We start from the raw sequence: 20,649 nt of genomic DNA, 5'->3' as shown, positions 1-20,649 counted from the left end.
AGGCTAGACAGAGATGACAGGTCCTGCCAATTGAGTGCCAGTGCTGAGAACCTGCGAACTGTAGTCTCTGCTTTTTCACATGGATTTGTGCTGTATGTTAACAGGCACTCTGCGATGATGGGTTAGGAAGTTCAGCACTTCGGCCTTTATTGCCTCGGCTTGAAAGGAAATGCAGAGGTTTTTGTATATTTAGCAAGTACAGAAGTACAGTAGAGGAGCATTTGGCACAGGCCATACATATATATATATATATACCCACAGAGGTTATAGGTGTGCTGTTGTTCTATGTAATGTCGATTTTCTAACCTGCTTGCATACTAGAGGTTTTGCTATCCTTCTAGTCAAGTAAAAAACAGAGATTTACTCATCAGCTTTAATGACTATTGTTAATAATGTTGGGATCCTTGCATGTTATTTTTCTAAAATTAGAACAGAGACTAGTTGAAGCAATCTGCTTTTTATTCTGCAGAAAGATAATCACAGCTATAAGTAAAAAGATGTAGAAACAAAGAGATTTATAATAAAAAATGGTCATTCACAAACTAGCTTTGGAATATGCAGTTGTCGCTTGGAAAAACATTCACTGACAATCTGTAAGCCTGTTTCCCAAAGCAGCACATTGTGGTGGCTTATGGAAGTGATGAGTCTTTGTGGAGCAGATAATAATCTGAAAGGGTAAATACCTTAAACAGTATATACCTTATTTCTGGAAAAGACATAAACAGAGATACTGCTGTTGTAAAAGCTGCATAAAAAACACAGCAGTGTACACTAGAGGATTTTTTTTTTTAAATAAGTTTTTTTCAGCTACATCACATTTATAAAGGATTGCAGCTTTAACTTGTTTTGCCAGATCTGTTCTCACATGTACATGACCAAATTTCTCTACTGTTCAGTAGGGAAAATGAAGCAGTGGATATAATTGCGTAATGACAGATATGAGAGGAACAGAGAATCCCAGCAATGATTTCCTGCGAGTTGGCCAGCTTCCAAGCTGTCTCAATGGGCATGCTGATGTAAAGGCAAAATGAAAATAGCTTGTTCTGAAGGGTGGTTGTTGGGTTGGGATTTTTTTCCCTCTCTCATTTGACTTTGCAGACTAAGGTATTGAAACACTTAGTTGACAGGGTGGTGTTAGTTTTCTCACGGTAAATTAAGAAGATTAACCAAATGTGGAAATGTAGTTTAGCTATAATCAGCAGATTTGGGACTGTAATACTTTGGCATCCTCTGAGGTTATGTTCATAATATTATTAATGTTATTTCTTTTCATAATATGCAAACTTCTCCAGAGTTATCTTGCACTCAGTGTTTATTCAAAGACAGCAGAATTATTAGATTTATTTTTGTTAGTTTTGTAACACAGAAATATAGAGGATCAGCATGCTAGCCATTACATCACTCCACTAGTATTGGCACAGGTAAGAGGAACTCTTGTAACAGCCTTAATCTCTTTTTTTTATTATTATTATTATTAATAATTTTCCTACAGTAAATTGAGTAGTGAGGCATATTTTACATAATTATGGCAGAAGTGCACAGCTTGACGGGTGGTAGTGAAGGAGCAAAGTAATATAAATATTTGCAGAACATTTCTGCCATAACTTAATGCTTTGCATATGAATCTTTATAAAGATCCTAAGTTAGTTTAAAGGAATGATTCCAGAAGACTACATAGGTCCAGGCATTTTAAGAGCTGTGAATGATGACTGTGAAGCATCTCTGGGAGTTTTTGGCTCATCATAGAAAAACAGAAAAGAGGAGGAAAAGTTAGCAGGAAGGAGTTAGCAAATGCTTTGGGAATGGAGGAGGGAGAAGACAAGCTTTCCATGTGCAAGTCTTAGGCTAGACTCATCTAGTCAGTCATTTCTGATTGTTGTTTTTCTTTGGTTTACTGCATTTCGCTGGAGACGTATTTTCACTTAGCAAATGATTGCAGCAGTTTTACAGAGCTCCTGCAAGCATGTATCTGCTGCTGCTTCAAGCCCCAAAGCCGAGCTGATGGAAGGAAACGTAGAAACAAGTCAGTTACTCCATGCAACATCTGTTGGTTTAACTGAGCTGCTGCGGGAGATTTGTTTCAAGCTAAGCTACCAACCGTGGCACTAAAAGGTCTGAGGGACACAAACACATGGATCCATGCAAGCCAGCTGTGTGAGAGAACAGCAAAGGACAGCATGGACTTCTTAAACTACTATAGGTAGATTTGCTAAATTGCACATGCTGACACTCTCATTTTCCCTTAGGCTAATTGGTAAGTCCACAGACAACCCCCAGTACCACCGCTAACAACATACTTTGAGCATGTTACCGATGTTTTATATCACCTGTCTAGTGTCCTCCCTCATCCAAACTTGCACTTTAAAGGTATATAGGAAGTGTTTCTTTTCTCCCTTGGCAATAGCTTTTGCTGGGGTCTCCCTCCTAAAGGCTTTTAAATCCTCCTGCATTTCACAGCTTGCTGTCTTTTGTGCTGCCGTTCCTGAACTAAAAAGCCCTGCTCTCTCCCTTTGCAGAAGATGAATTTTCTCTCTGCCTCAGATTCTTTCTTAAAATGTAGTTCTCCATGAAGCCTTTTGAACAAACCTCCCCAGCTTCCAGATGGCACTTATTTGAGATAGCTCTGAGGGTGCTGCCTTGGGCAGCTGCAAGGGATCTGCAGCAGAGATCTGAATCAGAGCAGCATCGCTTCCCCAGACTAAGTTACCCTTTGCTAATACCTGCCCTATCCTGTGCCTGCCCTTCATACACAGAACATGCATGAGGCATCATGAATAAGGTCTTTTAAAGTTTCTGCATTTTTTAGTAGCCCAGATCTCATTTTCAAATGTGAATTAAGCACTTTGGCAAAGGTTGCATTAAAATCAGTGCAATTTAGAAGACCTATGTGAGAATAGGGTTTAGATGCCTAAGATGCTTTGCCCTTCTGAAAGTATTATCCCTGAACTATACCAAGTGCATTTTGCTTTCCAGGGATTGATCCCAATGTGCAGAGCTGCATCTCAGCCTGTCTGACTGAAATCCAAACCTTCAGTGCAAACATGTCATCACTTGTAGTCCCTCATGAAGATTTCAAACTGGATACACTGAAGTTGCAAGGTCAACACCTTTAGGAGCAAAACACAGCTTGCTGCATAATCTTTATACATAAGCCACAGGATATTTTGCTCCTTACTTGCCAATTCAGCCTATTTTAAAAGAGAATCCAACAATTTTAATGTTCTGCTTTGGAGCTGACTGCTAAACTGATTCTATCATAATAAAATACATCTGCATAAATAACATGTATTTATAGTGTTTCTACAGGGACTTTCAATATTAATTTCAGATACCACTTTGCCAGAGAACTAAGGGGGAGAATAAGAGTACTGTATTTCCTGTGAAAATTTTACAAAAGTGTCAAATACATCTGTAAAAGTTTGAAGTGGTAAGCCTACCAACAAACCAGTATTTTTTTTTTCTGTGTGGCTGTTTAGCTCTAAGTTGGCTCCCATCACAGAAGCTTTTGGGGGAAGTACTTGAAGATTTTATGAGTCTTTGTATTTTTATTAAAATACATCTTTGCAAAAATGTACTGGTTGGAAGTGTATACTTTATTTGTTGGTCAGTGTCAAACTTCATTTTAGCATAACCCTGATTATGGTGCACATTGAGTAAACTGCTATTTTAAAATGTTAAATGTGTGGGTGGTTACTTATAACTAATCAGGAGACTGAACAGTGTCTCAGGTAGTCTTTGCTAATGCACAAAATGCTCCACACAAAGCAAGCAGGTGAAAACACATACAAGGTGTTCTGAAGGAAGGTTGGACCAGATCAATGAATGGTGGGCAGGTAATTGGCTGCTTTGAAGAGGTATTCCTAAATAACTTTACTGCTAAAAGAGCAATTGCTAAATGAGTGTTTTTCCTTCCCATGTTCAGGGGTTGAAAAATGCACCCATCACTCATTAGCCCAAAGTCTGAGTCAGCTAGACAGCGTGAAAAAATACCAGGCACTCAAAGCTCACATTTAGCCTCAAAGCCATGTCCTGCCACTCAGGAGGAACAAAACAGTCGTGCACTGTTTGTGACCTTCCTTTAGTTGTAATGTAGTGTCAATCACATTGGTCTTTAATCCTTTCCAAATTATAACATGTATCTCTTGCACTTTAATTTTGCTTCATTCCCTTCCTGACTTGACTTTTTTCTTCTTTTGTTCCTGACAAAAGAGGACACTATCCCTCTCCATTATATTCAGTATTTCACCTGAAATTTCTGATGTTCATGACCTTTTCTTCACTTTGCTTGCTTTCTTGACACAGTTTCTCTACCTTTACCCCACCAATTTTATATTTCTTTTCTGGGTTTTTCCCTCCAAAATCCCCTTTTCTTTCAGTACCGTGATTTCTATTTCTAATGTATCATTTCATTTCTCACTTTCTACCTATGAAGCAGGTGGTTAGACCAAAGGGGAGAATGTCTGTGATGTCCCAGGGCTTGTGATGGTCCGAAGACCTTGCACTGTAAATTAAAGTTCCAAGTCCTCACGTCCTCTCTAACTGTGGGATCTAAGATGTAGTGGTCTCATCCCTCCTGCCTCTATCTTTTGCCTGAGAGAGTTGAATTTGGATGTTTGATGAAGTCACTCCTTTTTTCAACTGCTCCTGTGAGAAGATGAGCTTCTACTCCTTCCTTTAGTTTTGTGGTTATTAAAAAAACAGTTTCTTTTTCCCAGATTTCTATTTTGAATCCTCTTCTTCAGCAACTTGTTCCAGTTGTCATTCATAGTTTCCAAGCTGGGAGGGGAGGCTATTGATTAGATGATAATTTTCACGGCTACATTGACAACTCAAGCTTAAGTTTTGTATCCATGGAGACTTTGAGAAGTCACTGAGCAGTGGAAGAGAAGCTAAAATGGGAAACATACAGACTCAGGAGGGTGTCCCTTCATCAGCTTACACTCAGTTCACATTTGAATCGTTAACTTCGTAGGCATTTGGATGGACAGTTCCTTTCAGTTTTAAACAAAAAAACTTAATTTCTCTGAATTTGATAACTTGCTGAAGAAGCTTCTGCCTTTTTTTTTTTTACCCAAGTTGATTTTCAAAGCCTAGCATCATACGTTCACACTTGTGGTTTCAGTTGTGTCTGTACATCTAATACATTTTGTCTGCCTGAGGAGGGAATTCACTGTATGGTGGTTAAATATGAGCAAATGTAGTATTGTCTTTCCTCTGCTTGTTGTTGCTCTTACCTCTCTCTCTAGCACAAGCTACCTTTGCATAAAATACAAAAGGGTATGTATTACAGTAAGAATAAATACATGTTGTACAAGTACAAAAGACCACACCTTGTTCTTCAAAGCTTTTGAAAAGTTTCTGAGGTATTTTTCATAGACCTATGTTTTTAAAAATCTAGAATCCACAGCCATCATGTGAGGCCAGATAGACTTCTTCAGCTTTTTTCTTATCTGAGGTTGTTGACCTCAGGAGAGGAGGAGAAGGTTACAGGGTCAAAGTCTTTTCCTCCTTGGAGTTTGCTGCTTGCTGGGAGAGGGTTGGCTGGAAAATAGATGTTTCAGAAAAAGGGTTGAGGGTCATGATTTTAATTCTGTTAGGGAACAGCTGGTTTGAGTTTCTTTTCACTTCTATCTTCCCTCCCTTCCTCACAAATCCATGGAGAGAGAAAAATTTGTTCAGAGGAAAGCAGTAACACAAAAATAAAGGATTGCAATATTTTCACATTTAAAATAGATCATGTTTGTTACAGGACTTCACATTAAGAAAGAGAAGAGGAAATTATTAAAATAATTGAAATCTGTTATCGTTTCAAACATTGACTTGAGATTGATCTAGAGTGCCAGAGGTTTATTTGTTTTCCTGCCAAAAGTAATATTGTTAATAGTAATGTTCTAATGTTTTTTTGGTGGATAAACAATATGCATTATGATTTTTAATTTAGTGATGGACAAAGCTAATTATGAATGTGCTGTGTTAGTTTGCATACAAGTTGCTGAAAAAGATGGTTTGATTTGGCTATTTCTGTTCAGATTTTCTTCATCTTTTCTTCATCTTTGCATGCTGCTTTCATGCACTAAGACCAAAGAGAGAGAAGGAAGCTCACAACTCTCAAATGAATGGCAAACTAGGAACAGATTTTTCGTCTGCACTCTTCTGAAACACTGGCCTCAGGCTGTGTTGGTGTGTGGCTCAACAGCAATCAGAGGTCATAATTTCATTGGCGGTTAGCATCAGGTTTAATTTTTCTAATATGTTACATTTACCAAAATGTCTGGTTTCAGTTACACTTATGCACTGACTGAATCAGCTTTGAGCAGCATGATGTTTTAAGGTACCTGAAAGGCTACAAGAACGTTTATGGAACACATATGCTAATTGTTTTTAACCACTTTCCTTTCTAAACACAAAAATGTGTTTTTGGAAAGTCCTTTAACAGTAGTAGCTAATGATAGTGTGCATTTATTCTAAGAAATGAGCACAAGGAGTAGGTAAAATAGTTGTTTTAACAAGACTGCCATCTACTGATTTCCACAATTAAAAATATCCCTGATGAGTAGATTGTTCATAGTTTTTTATAGCTTTATTTTTGAGATTTGCAAGATCAAGAAAATTATGAAGTCTTTCTGTCGCCTTAGGAATGCGACCAGGTTCACATTGATGACGTGTCTTCAGACGACAACGGTCAAGATTTAAGGTACAAGAGAACTGAACAAGATAAGATGTTGCTTTGCAAGTTTCTTCCTGGGAAAGCGATGAACTGCTGTAATGCTTACAGTAGCCCGCTCTCTTTTTAGCTGTCTTAGACTTTGCAACCCAGCAAAGTGAGTAGCTGGTGGTTAAATGTAGCCTGTTGCCTTTTATTAATCTGGGGTTTTCTTATCTCTGACTAGCACCTATAACTTCGGAACAGATGGCTTTCCCGCAGCTGCCACCAGTGCGAATTTGTGCCTCGCGACAGGGGTGCGCGGAGGAGTGGACTGGATGCGAAAATTGGCTTTCCGCTACAGACGAGTAAAAGAAATATATAATACCTACAAAAATAACGTCGGAGGCAAGTGACTCTGGAGTATCTAACAAATATAGATTAGAAGTAGTAAAAGGGAAGAACTTTTGGTTTCTGTTCCTTTTTTAACATGGTAGCGTTTAGTGAGCTGTTCAGTTTGCGGTGTGTGGAAAATTGTCTCGGAGCTAATGAAAGCAAAAGAAAATGACAGAACGTTACTTAATTTCAGTGCAGACATGCCCTTATCTACTCCACAGGTCTTCTTGGTCCAGCAAAAAGAGAGGCTTGGTTACAACTAAGAGCAGAAATTGAAGCTTTGACGGATTCTTGGTTAACACTTGCACTGAAAGCACTCACCCTTATTCATTCGAGGTGAGTACAAAGAGTATGGGGTAGTTAGGAGACTCTAGGATGCCTGCTGATGATCTAGATGAGGCTGCCTGGTCTGGTGGGCAAAATGCTGAACCTGGAGGACCTTCTTCTCATTCCTTGTTCTGGTCTGACCATGCCAATCTACCTTGCTCTCCTGTAAAGTGAAAAAAAAAAACTTTCTTTTTAAGTGGCAATAATAATAGTCAGGGGTTCTGATGGAAGGATAAAGTTTTCCTTCTTTTGTTTTGTTCTGTTTTGCTTTGTTAAAAAAGGATGTTTGCGTTTTCTCTTCCGTAGGACAAACTGTGTGAACATTCTCGTAACAACTACTCAGCTAATTCCAGCTCTGGCAAAAGTCTTGTTGTATGGACTAGGGGTTGTATTTCCCATAGAGAATATTTACAGTGCAACTAAAATAGGTGAGCTATTTTTATAATGTTGTGATACATTTGAAGCTGCAATTCTAAATGAATAGATATTGTAGTCTATATTTATTTCTGACATGCATTCACTGTAGCAAATGTAGAGATTAGTAATACCTGATCTCATGAAACACTTTTCTTGCTAAAGCATCCTAAAAGTGCTTTTCAAATGTTTGTCATGATCCAGCACAGAAAGCTTCATATAGCTCTCTTAACACTGATGAAGCCTCTGTTAGGAGGAAATATAATTGCTTTTTTTGTCACAATTTCTCAAAACTGTGGGGCTATGTAGCAGTTGAGAAGGCTTTTTAATAGGCTATAAGTATAGAATGCTGAAGTCTCCCCAGATTAGCAGAAGAAATTCTGTAAAGGTAAGCCCTGGCTCCATTTGTTTTCATGGGCTCTGGAGCAAATTTTAGTAAACAATTTACCAGAAGCAAGAATGTTTTGCTGCAGAATGTAATTATTTAAGTTCATTCATATTGACTGTAATAAGCTTCAGCCGGGCAAATGTTTATTTCTGTTTTCTGGTTCAATATAAAAGATGTTATTCTGAGTATGTAGAAGTACATAGGACCAGATGGCAATGGTGCTTGTAGTTTTTAACGTGATTATGACATATCTGTTCTGTCTCAGATTCCCTCAAAATTGTGGGCTACATGAAAACATTTTTCATGTGTTCTTAAGTATCTATAATACAGGAAGCTCAAATGGCCAAGAAAAAATGGTGGGTTATTTTTGTTTGGTTTTGTTTTTTAAAAAAAACTTGGTTGAGAGTTTTATGTAGAAATTTGAAAGCATTACCATAAAAGATTTAAAACTATTTCCTGGATAGAAATGTTACAGTGCCATCTGTCAAAACTTTAAAGTAAATTAAAACTTTGAATTGTAATACTTTAAATACACAATTTAATTAAAACATATTTTAATAAATATTCACTTGTGACTTCACGTGCACAGGACAGAAGGGTGTTTTTGGAAAACTGCATTCAGTCACTGACTGTCACAGGAAAGCATAAAATTTTTGTAACATGACACGTTTCATAATTTTCAAGCACTTTTTCAACCTAGTTAGTGTTGGAGGTTTCTTACGCCTGGTGCTACTGTTAAAGGGTATCATTGAGTAGTATAGCTTCTCTAAGGCTAGAAACCTTTTCTTAATTTCCAGCCTATATGTTTTTATGCTGGTATTGTTCTGTAGCTGAAATAACTATTACGAAAAACACGGTTTTTCCCATCAGCTGCTGTAGACACACAGGTGAGCATGTAGCATGACCAGACTGAAGTGATCTTTCAGAATGGCGGCATTTGTGAAAACTCAACTGTAAGCATTTACTTACTTTCTGGCTTCCCAGTACCAGTACCTGAAGCTTCCCAGCATCGGTACCTGCATGTAGGACTGGAGCACTGGGATCATTTCTCTAGGTCTGTGCAGTGAAGTAATGAGCCACATTAATGGATCCCAGTGCAGGATCAAGAACCTTGCCTATGTATTGGATTACAGGCTTTTAAAATCTAAATCTTTTGGGTGACCTTCTAAGTCAGGATACTACTGTTTCAGGAGCTGTGATTAATCTTGTCACAGGTTGTGGAGAAAAGCTAGAATTTCAACTCAGATTCAATCAGTTTGCTCAGTTCAGGATACTGGCCGTAAAGAGCCAGTAGAGAATTCTCCTGGTAGGGAGATTCCCCCCGAAACCTGTCTCAGATTAGGGAAGGAGACAAAAAAGGTGATATTGCAGACCTCTAGTATGCTATGTCTACCATGGCGTGAGTACTAAAGGACCTCACGGAGCAGATTTTAAGGTTGCCTGTCAGCTGCTGTGGTGGGAGTAAAGCTGCAGTCGGCCTTGATACGCCATCCTGCGGGAGAGGATCTTCTCTCCCAGTAACTATAATTATTTATTATAGTACTGGGGAGATCCGGGCTAAAAACTGATTTATTTGATGTCATCCCATCACCACCTATCCTGAATAGTCTGATCTTTTTCTTTCAGGAAAGGAAAGTTGTTTTGAGCGAATAATTCAAAGATTTGGAAGAAAAGTAGTATATGTTGTTATAGGGGATGGTGTCGAAGAAGAACAAGGTGCAAAAAAGGTAATGGCCCTTTTTCAGTGCGGGTTGATTTCAAGAGTCTGAAAGCGAAATTGTCTTTTCTTCAACATGGGACAGCATGCATTGACATTTGGGTTTAGGTGTCTGTGCTTTATGAAATATGTTTTGACCATATCTAGTAGAAAGCTGCATAAAACTGTAGATAGTGATGTGCCCTGCTGTTCTCCAAAAGATACATTAAGCTAGCTATGTATGTTTGATGTGTTTCAAAAAGGAGCCAGAAAATGGACCACGGCTTTTGTGCCAAGAACTAATAGTTCTGTTTTCATTGGCGTCCCAAAATACCACATAGGATGTTATGAATATAAGCAAAAAATGGCGATTCTTACTGATCAAAGGCAGCGTGCTATTTGACTGTATGAAATATGTATATGTCACACCTTGAAAAGGTATGTAGGAGTGGAGTAGTTGTACATAAATTTCAGTTTCCTTGTGAGTCCATAATTCAGATTCTGCATTCAGGTAACTACTTGTGGCTTGTCCTGCATTCATAACCTCAGTTAACTGAGCAGAGGATAGTATTTGACCATGTCTTTATTATTTTTTGCTTTCCCCTGGGAAGAAGGGAAGAATTCATATTTTTTTTTCCCAGTGTGGAGTAAGCTCCATAAAAAGCAACACTTCCCACTGAGAAATAATAGGCAGTATTCCTAGTCTTGGTATTCTACCCAAGTACAGCAGATACAGACTCTTCACTTGGAGGAATGAGGCATAATATTGGCTGTTTGAAGAATAGGAGAAAGAGTAGGAAAATGGGCATTTCTGTTCTTGCTTCCTTTTACAGGTAAATTGCTTTTACACAGCTGCTTTTTTACCATGAAACTCTCTGTGGTACTTCGGTATCTGTTTCCACTGTAACTTTCTAAATTGGAGAAGTGAAACTAATTAGTCCACATGGTGTTTTAACAACCATTGACTGGTTTTGCTTCATGAGATCCGGGTTTTGTCCCCCTGAAGCGTTGCGGGTAGGTTCCCAGCTTGTCCCGGCACTTCGCAGAGTCTCAGTTTCATATATCCCTTTGGCGGACTGACGGGAACAGTTTGCTCCTTTCTCCTTCAGAAATGCCTTTCATCTTTGCGGAGAAATGTTTTCCCGCTGTAAATGATTACATTTTAAAAGCTGCATTTAAGATCAGGGGGAAAAAAAAATACTTCTCTTTGTTCCTTTTCTGTTGCTCGGTGAAATCGTGTTGTATATGATAATGGCAGGAGTAGTCTTTTCGGTAACATTATCTAATTCAATGCCTTTTTCAACAGGAAACACGATTCAGAAAAGCATAAGAAAAAGCCTTTCCAGTCGCTAAGAGGAGTAGCAGTATAGAAAGTTTCTTTGTGCCATTACTTCTGTGTATTCTTTCTCGGTGGAAGGAATTTTCAGATTCAAAGCATGTTAGATGCTCTGGATTAAATTATCTGCTGCAGCAATGCCAGAGAAGTCAATAAGTAGACCAGCAGCCCTGCCTTTCTGCAGAAACTATTAATTTGTTTAAGGAAAATGCTTCTGTGATTCTTGTCCTGCTTCTTACTCCACCAAAAAAGAAGTCACCATTTCACACTGTGAAAGTAGGATTTCCCTCTTACGTTTTGGCCCTCGCATCCTGCAAGAGCAATAACCACACAGTGCCTTGCGGTACGAGGAGCTGCTCCCAACTCAGATGATGCCTTTTTGGTTATCTGCTCCTCACGTTGTTTTTAGGGTTATTAAGAGGAGTGAGCATGGGAAGGCACCCTAGTGTATACTGTGCTTCAGTTTAAAGACGCATGCCCTGTCTAAGGAACAAACAGTATCGCTGTATTAGAAAACAGTAAAAGCCTGGACCTTCTCTGGAGAGTGTGCAAACAAAACAGGAGATTTACCCCCGCAAAAACACCCAAAGCCCATCAATCCAAAGTGGCATTAACTGTCCCACGATGTACCCCATTGCCTTGCTTATCTCCTGAACCTTGCTAGCTGGTTCCTTCCTGCCTTCCTTCCCATCAGCACGTTGGGTTTTGTGATATTCTCAGGGCAGGGACAGCTTTTGTGTTATCCCTTTGCACAGCACATTGCTGAACGGGTTTGGCCTGTGGTGAAGCCCTCTAGTATATGTACGTTTCTTTACACTAATTAGAGCGTAAACAGTACACCCTTTTTTAAACAGCATTTCATTGATTACATATAAACTATAATGAGTATTTTTAAGTGAGCATATACATTCAAACCTATTTAATTTGAAAGATTTTTTTATTCTGTGTTCATGTAGTGAAAAGAGCTGCACTTGCACTTCCAGCTTAGGAGGTAAGAAAGTTAAAGTTTGTTGTTAGAAATAATTTACCAAAATTTTATCAATTGCTTCATCATAAAACAAGATTTTCATTTATGTCCTTCATTCATGGAAAATCCTGAGTCAATACAACAATAGGACACATTTAATATCTTTTTATTATTGTCATTATTGTAAAAATTCAATAATATAAACTTTTAAATACCATTTAAAAGATCATTGCTTTTTAAAGAAACATTTTTAGGATAGACTGTTTTTTCATAAAATGCCTCTTTTGATTGATGAAAATAAATACAATACACTGAGGAAACTCACGCTCTTACATTTCACGTAGCACGGGACAAGCCATGGTATCAACACCTTTGTTTAGCTGTCACTTCCAGCAAAATATTTTATAAGACAATTAAAATTCTCAGGACGTTTGCGTTGCAGACTGAGGAATAATCGTACCCTTCTGGATCAGTTCAGCAACCAGCCAGCTTGGCTGTAACGCCAGGGTTCACGCGGAGGTTGCTACCTTCGGATCAGCTTCCCCGGGAAAAGAGGGAGAGGAGGGGAGAGAGAAAGCGGTGTGAGAGCTGAGTGGTCCTCGGGACGGCTGCCAGCATCGGTGTGGGTGCCACCTGGGTCAGAGCCGCTGCATCTGAGTGCCTCTGTGGTGACACAGCTCTTTGCAGAATAAGTTTCTGGGGTTTTCTGCCAGAGACTCCATTGTCTCGGCATTTTGTTTTGCCTTGCTTTGTTTTGTTTTGTGTTTCAAGGGGTTTTTTTGTTGTTTAGTTTAGTTGTGTTTTGGTTTGGTTTGGTTGGTTTGAGCTCATCTTTTGCCTTTGCCTTTGGAGACACAGTCAGGAAATACTCATAAGGCAGAAAAAAACTCCTGAGTTTTTCTACTTAGGAGAATCCTCCAAAGGATTTCTAATTTGCGAGAGGAGACAAAGGAGGAGGCTCTCTGCACTGAGGAGCTGGATTTTACATCAGGTGATTGGGGAGAGCCTGGGCAAATCGGCTTCTCCCTTTGTCTCCAAAATGGTCACGCTGCCTCGGAGGGAAATTGGGAGGAAAAATCATAAATCTTTGTGGAGCAATAAATAGAATATAAATGGGTATCCAATATGCCACTGCTTTTAAGCTCACAGTCACACTGTGCTGGTCAGGTTTGGGGTAGGAAGTAAAGACGACTGCTTAGCAAATCTGGCAGGAACACAACAAAAATACTGTGAAAGATGACAGAAACTGATGAGTTTTCTATTCAAATCCGTCACAACTCTCAGGAGTAAGGTATTTCTATAAATATGTATTCATTTAAGGGAGGGAGGATAGTCTGTGCTTTTCAGTGTTGCCATCAAAAAATGGCTTGTTTTGCACAGGTATTAAAAGAAACACTTCATTTTGTTGAATAAAATAGTTGAAGTTTTGTTCTTCTAGTAAATACATGCTGAAAAGTAATATTGCTTCTATTTCAGAAATAAAAGACCTTAATATTTTAGGTTATTTAATAATATTATAATTGTTAGATTTAGTAAATTAATAATTTGACTTTTCATGCTTTTTACACGAAAACGAAATTCAAACTTTTGCCACCATATTTCATTTCAAAATGTCATCAAATTTAAATCATTAAAAAGTTCATAAATGTATTTATTACCAGGTATGATCTACAAAACAATTCATGTTTTTTAAAAGACAAGTTTCATATTTACTTGGAAGGTATTGAAATAGTACACAAAATCATTGTTTTACTAGAAGCCTAGATGCATATTCCTCCAATATGCATTAAGAAGAGCTTTCTTATAGTTTCATTAGACACTAATGCATACATTTACACTGCCTATTTATTAGCAGTTAGCATTTGTCATCCATTCTGCCACAGCAGCAAATGAGATATTAGCGTTTTTCAGTGTGCTCAGAATAGAAGGCATGTGTTGTACATGACGTGTGCTAAGTGTTGGCAGGGATGGCTTTCTAAAGGCAATATTTAGTAAATATATATACAAAGAAAGTCTTGCCTGGTCATTTGGTAAGAAAAAATGTACTTCTGTTTCATGGGTGTGTTGCCACTTTTGACAGGGCTGAATAGTTGGCATGTTACTACAGGAATAATGTATAAGGTTTTGTATGTTAATTTTGTTACTTTAAGTGTTTTAGTTTTGTACACTCATTTGTTGTCTTAGATAAAGTGAAAATTACTGTATATGCCCTGTGAACACACATGAGTATATATGGACACATATGTGTGTGAGACTGTATATACATACACAAACATATACATATAGGTATATATAGATCTGTATCGGGTTTGTTTCCCCTCCTCTTAGCTATGAAGGCTGTGCCGTAGGGTCAGACTGATAGGGATCTGAATCGGCTGCGTTCGGCCGTGCAGAGAGAGACAGTGCAGATTCCAGCCCCGTGCAGCCGCCGCGTTCCTGGCGTGCTTTATTTCTTGGGAGTGTGCTGCTGGTCTTTTGACCTATATGCAGGAGAACTGAAAATAATTATAATCCTGAGGTTTACGCAACCTCTTTGTTTTCATGGGACTCTCCAGAATCATTCCACACCTCACTCCTGTAACTACATGGAGTAAATGGAGGTATACGCCTTTCACAGACAGACATAAATAAAGCAGAGGACACTTAAGTGAATTTGAAATAGAAAGGTATAGCCAAAATAATGACCACTTAAAGTTTTGGTTTAAAATCTGACCATAAACAGCTGAGGGTAATCCAAAACTTGATATTGCATATGGGCATCTAGCAAGAATTGCTGTGATTTGATTTAGCAGAAGCTAAACCTTCTGTTAAATCAATCAGGGTCTTTAACTGCCCTAGCTGCCTGGTGTGTGTACGCTCTGTGATGCTGAGGTTGTTACTAGGGAAGCAATATAATGCTGGAGCTGCATGAAGTGGGAGCTGGAAGCCAAGAATTTATTACTACAGTCCTCCCTATTCATTAGTTTGCTGTATGACCTTGGAGGGTGCCCATGTCATTGACTCTTGGCTTCTGCAGAGGCACTGCGCAAAGGCGGGTGCTCACCAAACTCCGTGCCACGCCACATCTTAGGTATGCTATTTACACCTCCCTGACCCAGTGGTTGAGGCAGAGCTGGTGCCAAGCTGACTGAGAGAAGCAGGGAGCTATGGCAGGCTGGCGGGGAGAGCAGGTAGGTCCTACCTGGCAGGGGGGCTTCCAAGGGAAGAGGGAAACTGCAGCCATGCAAGAAAGGGAGGGCAGCACTGCTGAGCACCACCGGCCCAGTGCAGTCAGCTGGCAAACACTGCACGGACCTGCTGCAAGCACAAACCTGTGCCCGTTTGTCCTTGATGTAATACCCCTATCAGATGTTATAAATTCTGCCAGGAAGATCTCACAGCCTAAATAAGAGATAGGTGCACAGAACCTTTGGAGAGTCCAGAGAACAGCATGATGAGGAATTTTTATTTCGTTTTGCTCTTGCTGGTTCATTTCCTGAGCATGGTGCGAGAAATGAATCTTTCGGAAAAAAATGAGTTGGAAAGCAGCAGTGTCTGACCTGACAGAGCGCAGAGGATAGACTATCTGTATAATGTAACAGAGAAGACACTAGGACGTGGAGTTGTAACTGAGTGAGCTAACTGCATCTAGTTTCTGTTGCTGTGGAGCATAGAGGCAGTACAATGGAAGTCTAGATTGAAGATGTAGAAATAGTAGGTGCAGTAGTCAGTGTTTAACACTTCCTTCTGAAGTAAAGGATTAATCTGTAAAAGTGTTTTGGAAATATCATAAGCATTTTTTCCAACAACATCTCATTTGTCTCTGAATTATTTTGTTTGTTTGTTTTGTTCTCTTCATGAGCTGCTATTGCTCATGCATTTATCTTCAAGCAGAGATTTAGTCAGCTGTTTCTCAAGGCTTTGTAATAATCTAGAGTTAAGCAAAGCAGAACAGAAACTCTTCCAATGGTGCTTCCTTCTGGGTCATTTTATTTTCTTCCTGAAGAAATTTATTTGCTCTAAAAGCTAGGCATACTCCGAATGTGGGTATCTGTTGATGCATCCATATTACATTTTAATTCAGACCAGGAGTGTCATATTGAAGCAGACCTTCCAGTCATTCCCCCTCACTATGCTTTGATTAACATCCTGGACTGGTCTGGGGGGGAAGAAAACAAAACAACAAAACCAACCAGAATTCTTTTGGATAGAACTGAAGAACAATGTATTGTCCAGGTGCTTATCAAATGCTCTCCAACTGCTAACAGGCACTTTTTCCACGATAGCAGACTAGAGATATTCTGAAGTGAAAACCCTGAAACATGGCCACCGGGTGCTCAGCGCCACCTCCTTCACTCTGCAGTCCCTCCAGTTTTGCAACTCTACTTGCTAACACTTGTCCTGCATGGGGTGCGTGTTTTCCAGATGCCTTACAGCGCTCCCTTGCTGATCATGTACGACTCTTTAGTCTTGCTTATAAATATTCATTAATTCAGTATTATCTTCTCTGACTCTCACCAGAGCAACAGTTGATTGTTCTTTAACAGTTGGCCATTTGACTTCAGAGAGTCTTGCCGCTACTTCCATGGTTATGTTTCTTTTAAAAATCTCTTCTTTATTCTATAAATTCAACCCAATTCATCATCACATAATTATCTGGATTGAAGCAGCATTCTTCTAATAAAGACAATTATTATTTATACACTGACATACAGATGTTTACTTGAGCTTCTGAAGACAAATTTATGATAGGCTCTGTGCTAAGGTGTTTGCCTTCTGAGATAGGTATAAGGTAAAATTACAGGGCTTACAGTAAACATGCAGCTGGAAACAGAGAGTTTCATATTGTTTTCAAAATTCTTCTCTAACTTAAAATTTGAGGAGAAGACCTGAATGAAAAAAGGACGTCAGTGTAGAAGTGATAATCAGAAGAGATAGAGCTTTGCCACTGATTTCAGCAGAAATAGGAATTTACTCAGGAAATGCTGAAGGAGGATGAAGAAAGCCTCTCTGAGAAGTTGTAGATAAAATGCTTGGGGAACTCAGAAGCTATTGTGATAATACATTGCTTGTGGTTTGCCTCCTAAAGATGCCAGGACACAAGCTGACCCAATGAAAAGGTGAACATGATCATGTTAGCCTTCAGAATGTTGTTGAATTGAAACTATTTTCCCATGGGATTTATAGAATATTTTCCTGATGAAAGCTGATGGTAATCTTTTTTCTTAGTTATGCAAAAGTTCCTTCCTAACGCTGTAGTCCCTGGTTTAGAGTATAAAGATAGTTCTTAATCAGATTTTTACCCTTTATGGGTGAGGTAATGTGTGCTTTTTCCTGGTATTTGTGTTTTTGGTTTATTCAGGTTCTTTGCAAATGTATTTGTGCTCCAGACAGATTTTATTACAGCTAATAGGAAAAAAATACGTATTTATTTTAAAATTGTCCCATATGGAAAAGTTGTTTTATGATCAGTGCTAATAATGAGCAATGTTATACAAACCACTGGGATAAAATTCCTTTCAAAGTGATGTGAGCAACACATGAGCTATTCTGAATCACCATGGCTATGTACTCACCTGCCAGGGATAGTTCCACAAGGAACAAACACGTTTTGATAGTAAATAATACTTTCACTTCCTTTATTTTTTGGTTTTTTTCAATCAAGTTCTGTTCCCTTCCTCAAACTACCCACATGCTTCATGTATAGGTTATTTTTCTTAAATTTTTTCTAGAAATAATATTTTCTTCTGCAACGTGCTGAAATCTGTTTTTCTTATAAAGAGATGAGAAACCCCTCTCTTCCTTATGATCTCCTGACATGTTTGCTGTTGTTCCTGTTGGTAAATAGATTTGCTATTATTGAGAATTTATGCTGAGGGGGTGGGTCAGAGAAACCAGAGATAAACGTGAAGGGTTCGAGGTTTTAAGAGCAATTTTCCTCTCCTTGCAGTGCTCCCTTATCCTTGCGAAAGACAATGGGTGGGTCTAAATGCCAGAATGCTTGGGGTTATTTTTACATGTTGTCTGTGCTGTTCACAGCACGCTATGCCATTTTGGAGGATCTCGAGCCACTCTGACCTTATGGCCCTTCACCATGCCTTGGAACTAGAGTACTTGTAGCAGCTCAGCAGCACTTTGAAACCTCAGAGCCTCCTTCTGCCCGTGGACGGGATGCCTGTGTCTTGTGTCAGCATTGGACTACAGAACTTTGTGATTTCAACATGTTGACGTACAGCTGCAATTGGTCTTAACCCTTGCCCTTTCAGTAAACGGAGGAGCATGTCTTTTTCTTCAGAACAGCTGTTGACTCTGGTACTGCGAGTCCAACGAAAATAAGCCATGCGAATGTTTGAACAACTCATCTTTACCGTATTTGCTACCAAAAAGAAATAGAGAAGGAAAAAAGAAAAAGAAATAAAAGGTTCATACCTGTGAAGAAAAAAAAGGACCTGCAAATGCTTTGTAGTTTTTAGACTCTTCAATGTGACACACACCGTTTCTTCAACACAGCAAACTTGATTGCACAATGAAGACTGAGATTTTTCAAAATACCAGTGGAGTAATTTTCTTGTAAAGAAGGTTTACTTTTTGGTTTCTCATACCCAGGGTACTCTGTACATCTTTACTTATTTATGAACAGACTATATTTTGACATCATATAACTGAGGATATGTAAAATAGGATTAAAGGCTATTATAAGCCTTTGCCTTATGGTACAGCAACTACTTTTGATTTTAGCACATTACAGAGTAGTTTAAAATATGTCTAATTTAAACTAATAGGTACATCACTGAGACAATCATGTACAGGAAGAATTTTTTGTGTAAATTTGTAATAATGAATGATTCTTTTACATATTGTTAAGGTAAATGCTATTGAAAGATAGTAATGCCTTGTTGGTGAAGAGTGAGGCCACGTGTGCACAAGACTGTTGTGCAGTGCCTTATCAATGCGTTGGATATAAATATGTAGATAATGGATTTTTTTAGATAAATTTGTCAAGACCAAAAGCATGGATGTCAAGTGTCAATAGGAACTGGGTTTTGTTCTTCTCAGCTGTTTCTCTACCTTTATCTTCTCTCACTTATTCTGATTATGAAAAGATTGATTTCTTCCCCCCCCCCCAAAGGAAATGCAGATAAAACACAACTGAAAAGGAGTGCTTTGCTGTCTTCTGTTTCCTCTTTTAAAGTTAACATATTAACCCTTTTTTAGAGTATTGAGAAATTAATTAAGAGATTCATTCCATAAAGAAATAGAGAAAGAACACAAATATATTTTAAGACATGACTTAAATTGGAATCTTGGTACTGAATAGTTTTTGTCTCATGCAAAAATGAAGGAAACTATCATCATTGTTATTTTCAGAAATTAGAAATGAGAATATTTTGGAGAAATTGAACATGAATACTCATATACATTTAAGTTTTTTAATCCTCTTCCACCAGGAGTCAGATTTTCCTAAGACATAACATCCATTGCCGGCAATGGAAATACTGAAATAGTTATCGCCAAGGAGTTAAAATTTGCTTTTGTCTATACCCATTTACAGGACAAACCTAGACTGTGTCTTTCTGTGACTTGTGACTTTTCTAATCTTGAAGGCCATGAGCTACTTGGTCAGATAAACTGTTAGTCTGACTTTTCAGCTTGAATTGTACCAAATCCCTTTGCCCAATTTAAATCTCTCATTAGAAAGAAGCCTCGGCTTTGTTGGTTCATTCTCCAGCTTTTCTTCTTGTTTTCTTTTGCTAAAAACACCAGCCTTGAAACAGCTACCTGCAAAGCTACAAAGCACCAACGTAGCTACAAAACAACACCCTTCTCTATTGGAGGAATCATATTGCTGCTAGAATTCAATGTTTGTGGATTGCTTTATTACCAACAGAGAGGTTTTTATCCTACCAAGACTTGCACATGTGCTTTACTTTACCCAGTATGAGTGCTGGAATTCACACAGTACTCGCATACGTACATAAAGCACATCGTGTGTAGTTTTTAGAATTGAGACTATAATTAGCCTTTTTTTTTTCCTCAAGCGAAGTAGACAGTGATGGGGGGGTTGGTTGTCTTTTTTTTTTTTTTTTTTGGCTCTCTTCAATTTTTAGTCACTCGCGGACTGAAAAAAAAGTTTATCTGGGCCTTATTGTACAAAAAGTGTGTTGTGTCCACAATTGTGTACAGAATTTTTCTTCATTAATTTTGTTTTAAATTAATAAAATTGATTTGTGAACGTATTAAACAATTGTCTTGTATGCAAGTCTATGATATTTCTGCCCTCTAGGTCGGGAACAAGGAGACATCTGTCATCTCTTTGCTGTCCCATGGCAGAAGTTGTTCACTTGCTTGTGCCCAACTGGGACGTTAAATAGGATAAAAAAAGTATTTGCATCTAGTTTACAAAAGGCTCCATTAGATGGACAGCAGGTTTTTTGCTTATCAGCAGGAGCTAGAGAAGGTCAGTGCAGAATAGGGACTTGGTGCATGGTGTCCTGGAAATGTG

At 38.6% G+C, this 20,649-nt stretch overlaps 1 protein-coding gene across 16 annotated transcripts in view; it reads left to right on the top strand.

The window, feature by feature from the left end:
- EYA1 (EYA transcriptional coactivator and phosphatase 1) overlaps positions 1–20,403 on the top strand; it is a 167,175-nt gene extending 146,772 nt beyond the window's left edge. For 9 of the 16 annotated variants that reach the window (XM_052787909.1, XM_052787908.1, XM_052787901.1 and 6 more), the window contains 6 exons: positions 6,636–6,694; positions 6,891–7,051; positions 7,261–7,375; positions 7,673–7,794; positions 9,795–9,895; positions 18,186–20,401. In XM_052787909.1, the coding sequence (XP_052643869.1) occupies positions 6,636–6,694; positions 6,891–7,051; positions 7,261–7,375; positions 7,673–7,794; positions 9,795–9,895; positions 18,186–18,266 (639 nt within the window). In that variant the 3' untranslated portion in view covers positions 18,267–20,401. Of the gene's footprint in view, positions 1–6,635; positions 6,695–6,890; positions 7,052–7,260; positions 7,376–7,672; positions 7,795–9,794; positions 9,896–18,185 lie in introns of all 16 variants that reach the window. The other 7 variants (XM_052787898.1, XM_052787902.1, XM_052787895.1 and 4 more) reach the window with 2 other exon arrangements.
- The last annotated feature ends 246 nt before the right edge of the window (positions 20,404–20,649 follow it).

The sequence above is a fragment of the Harpia harpyja genome, chromosome 5, assembly GCF_026419915.1.
Source record: "Harpia harpyja isolate bHarHar1 chromosome 5, bHarHar1 primary haplotype, whole genome shotgun sequence".
Classification (NCBI taxonomy): Eukaryota; Metazoa; Chordata; class Aves; order Accipitriformes; family Accipitridae; genus Harpia; species Harpia harpyja.
The sequence above is the reverse complement of the archived record's forward strand: the minus strand, read 5'-3'. Positions and strand labels throughout refer to the sequence as shown.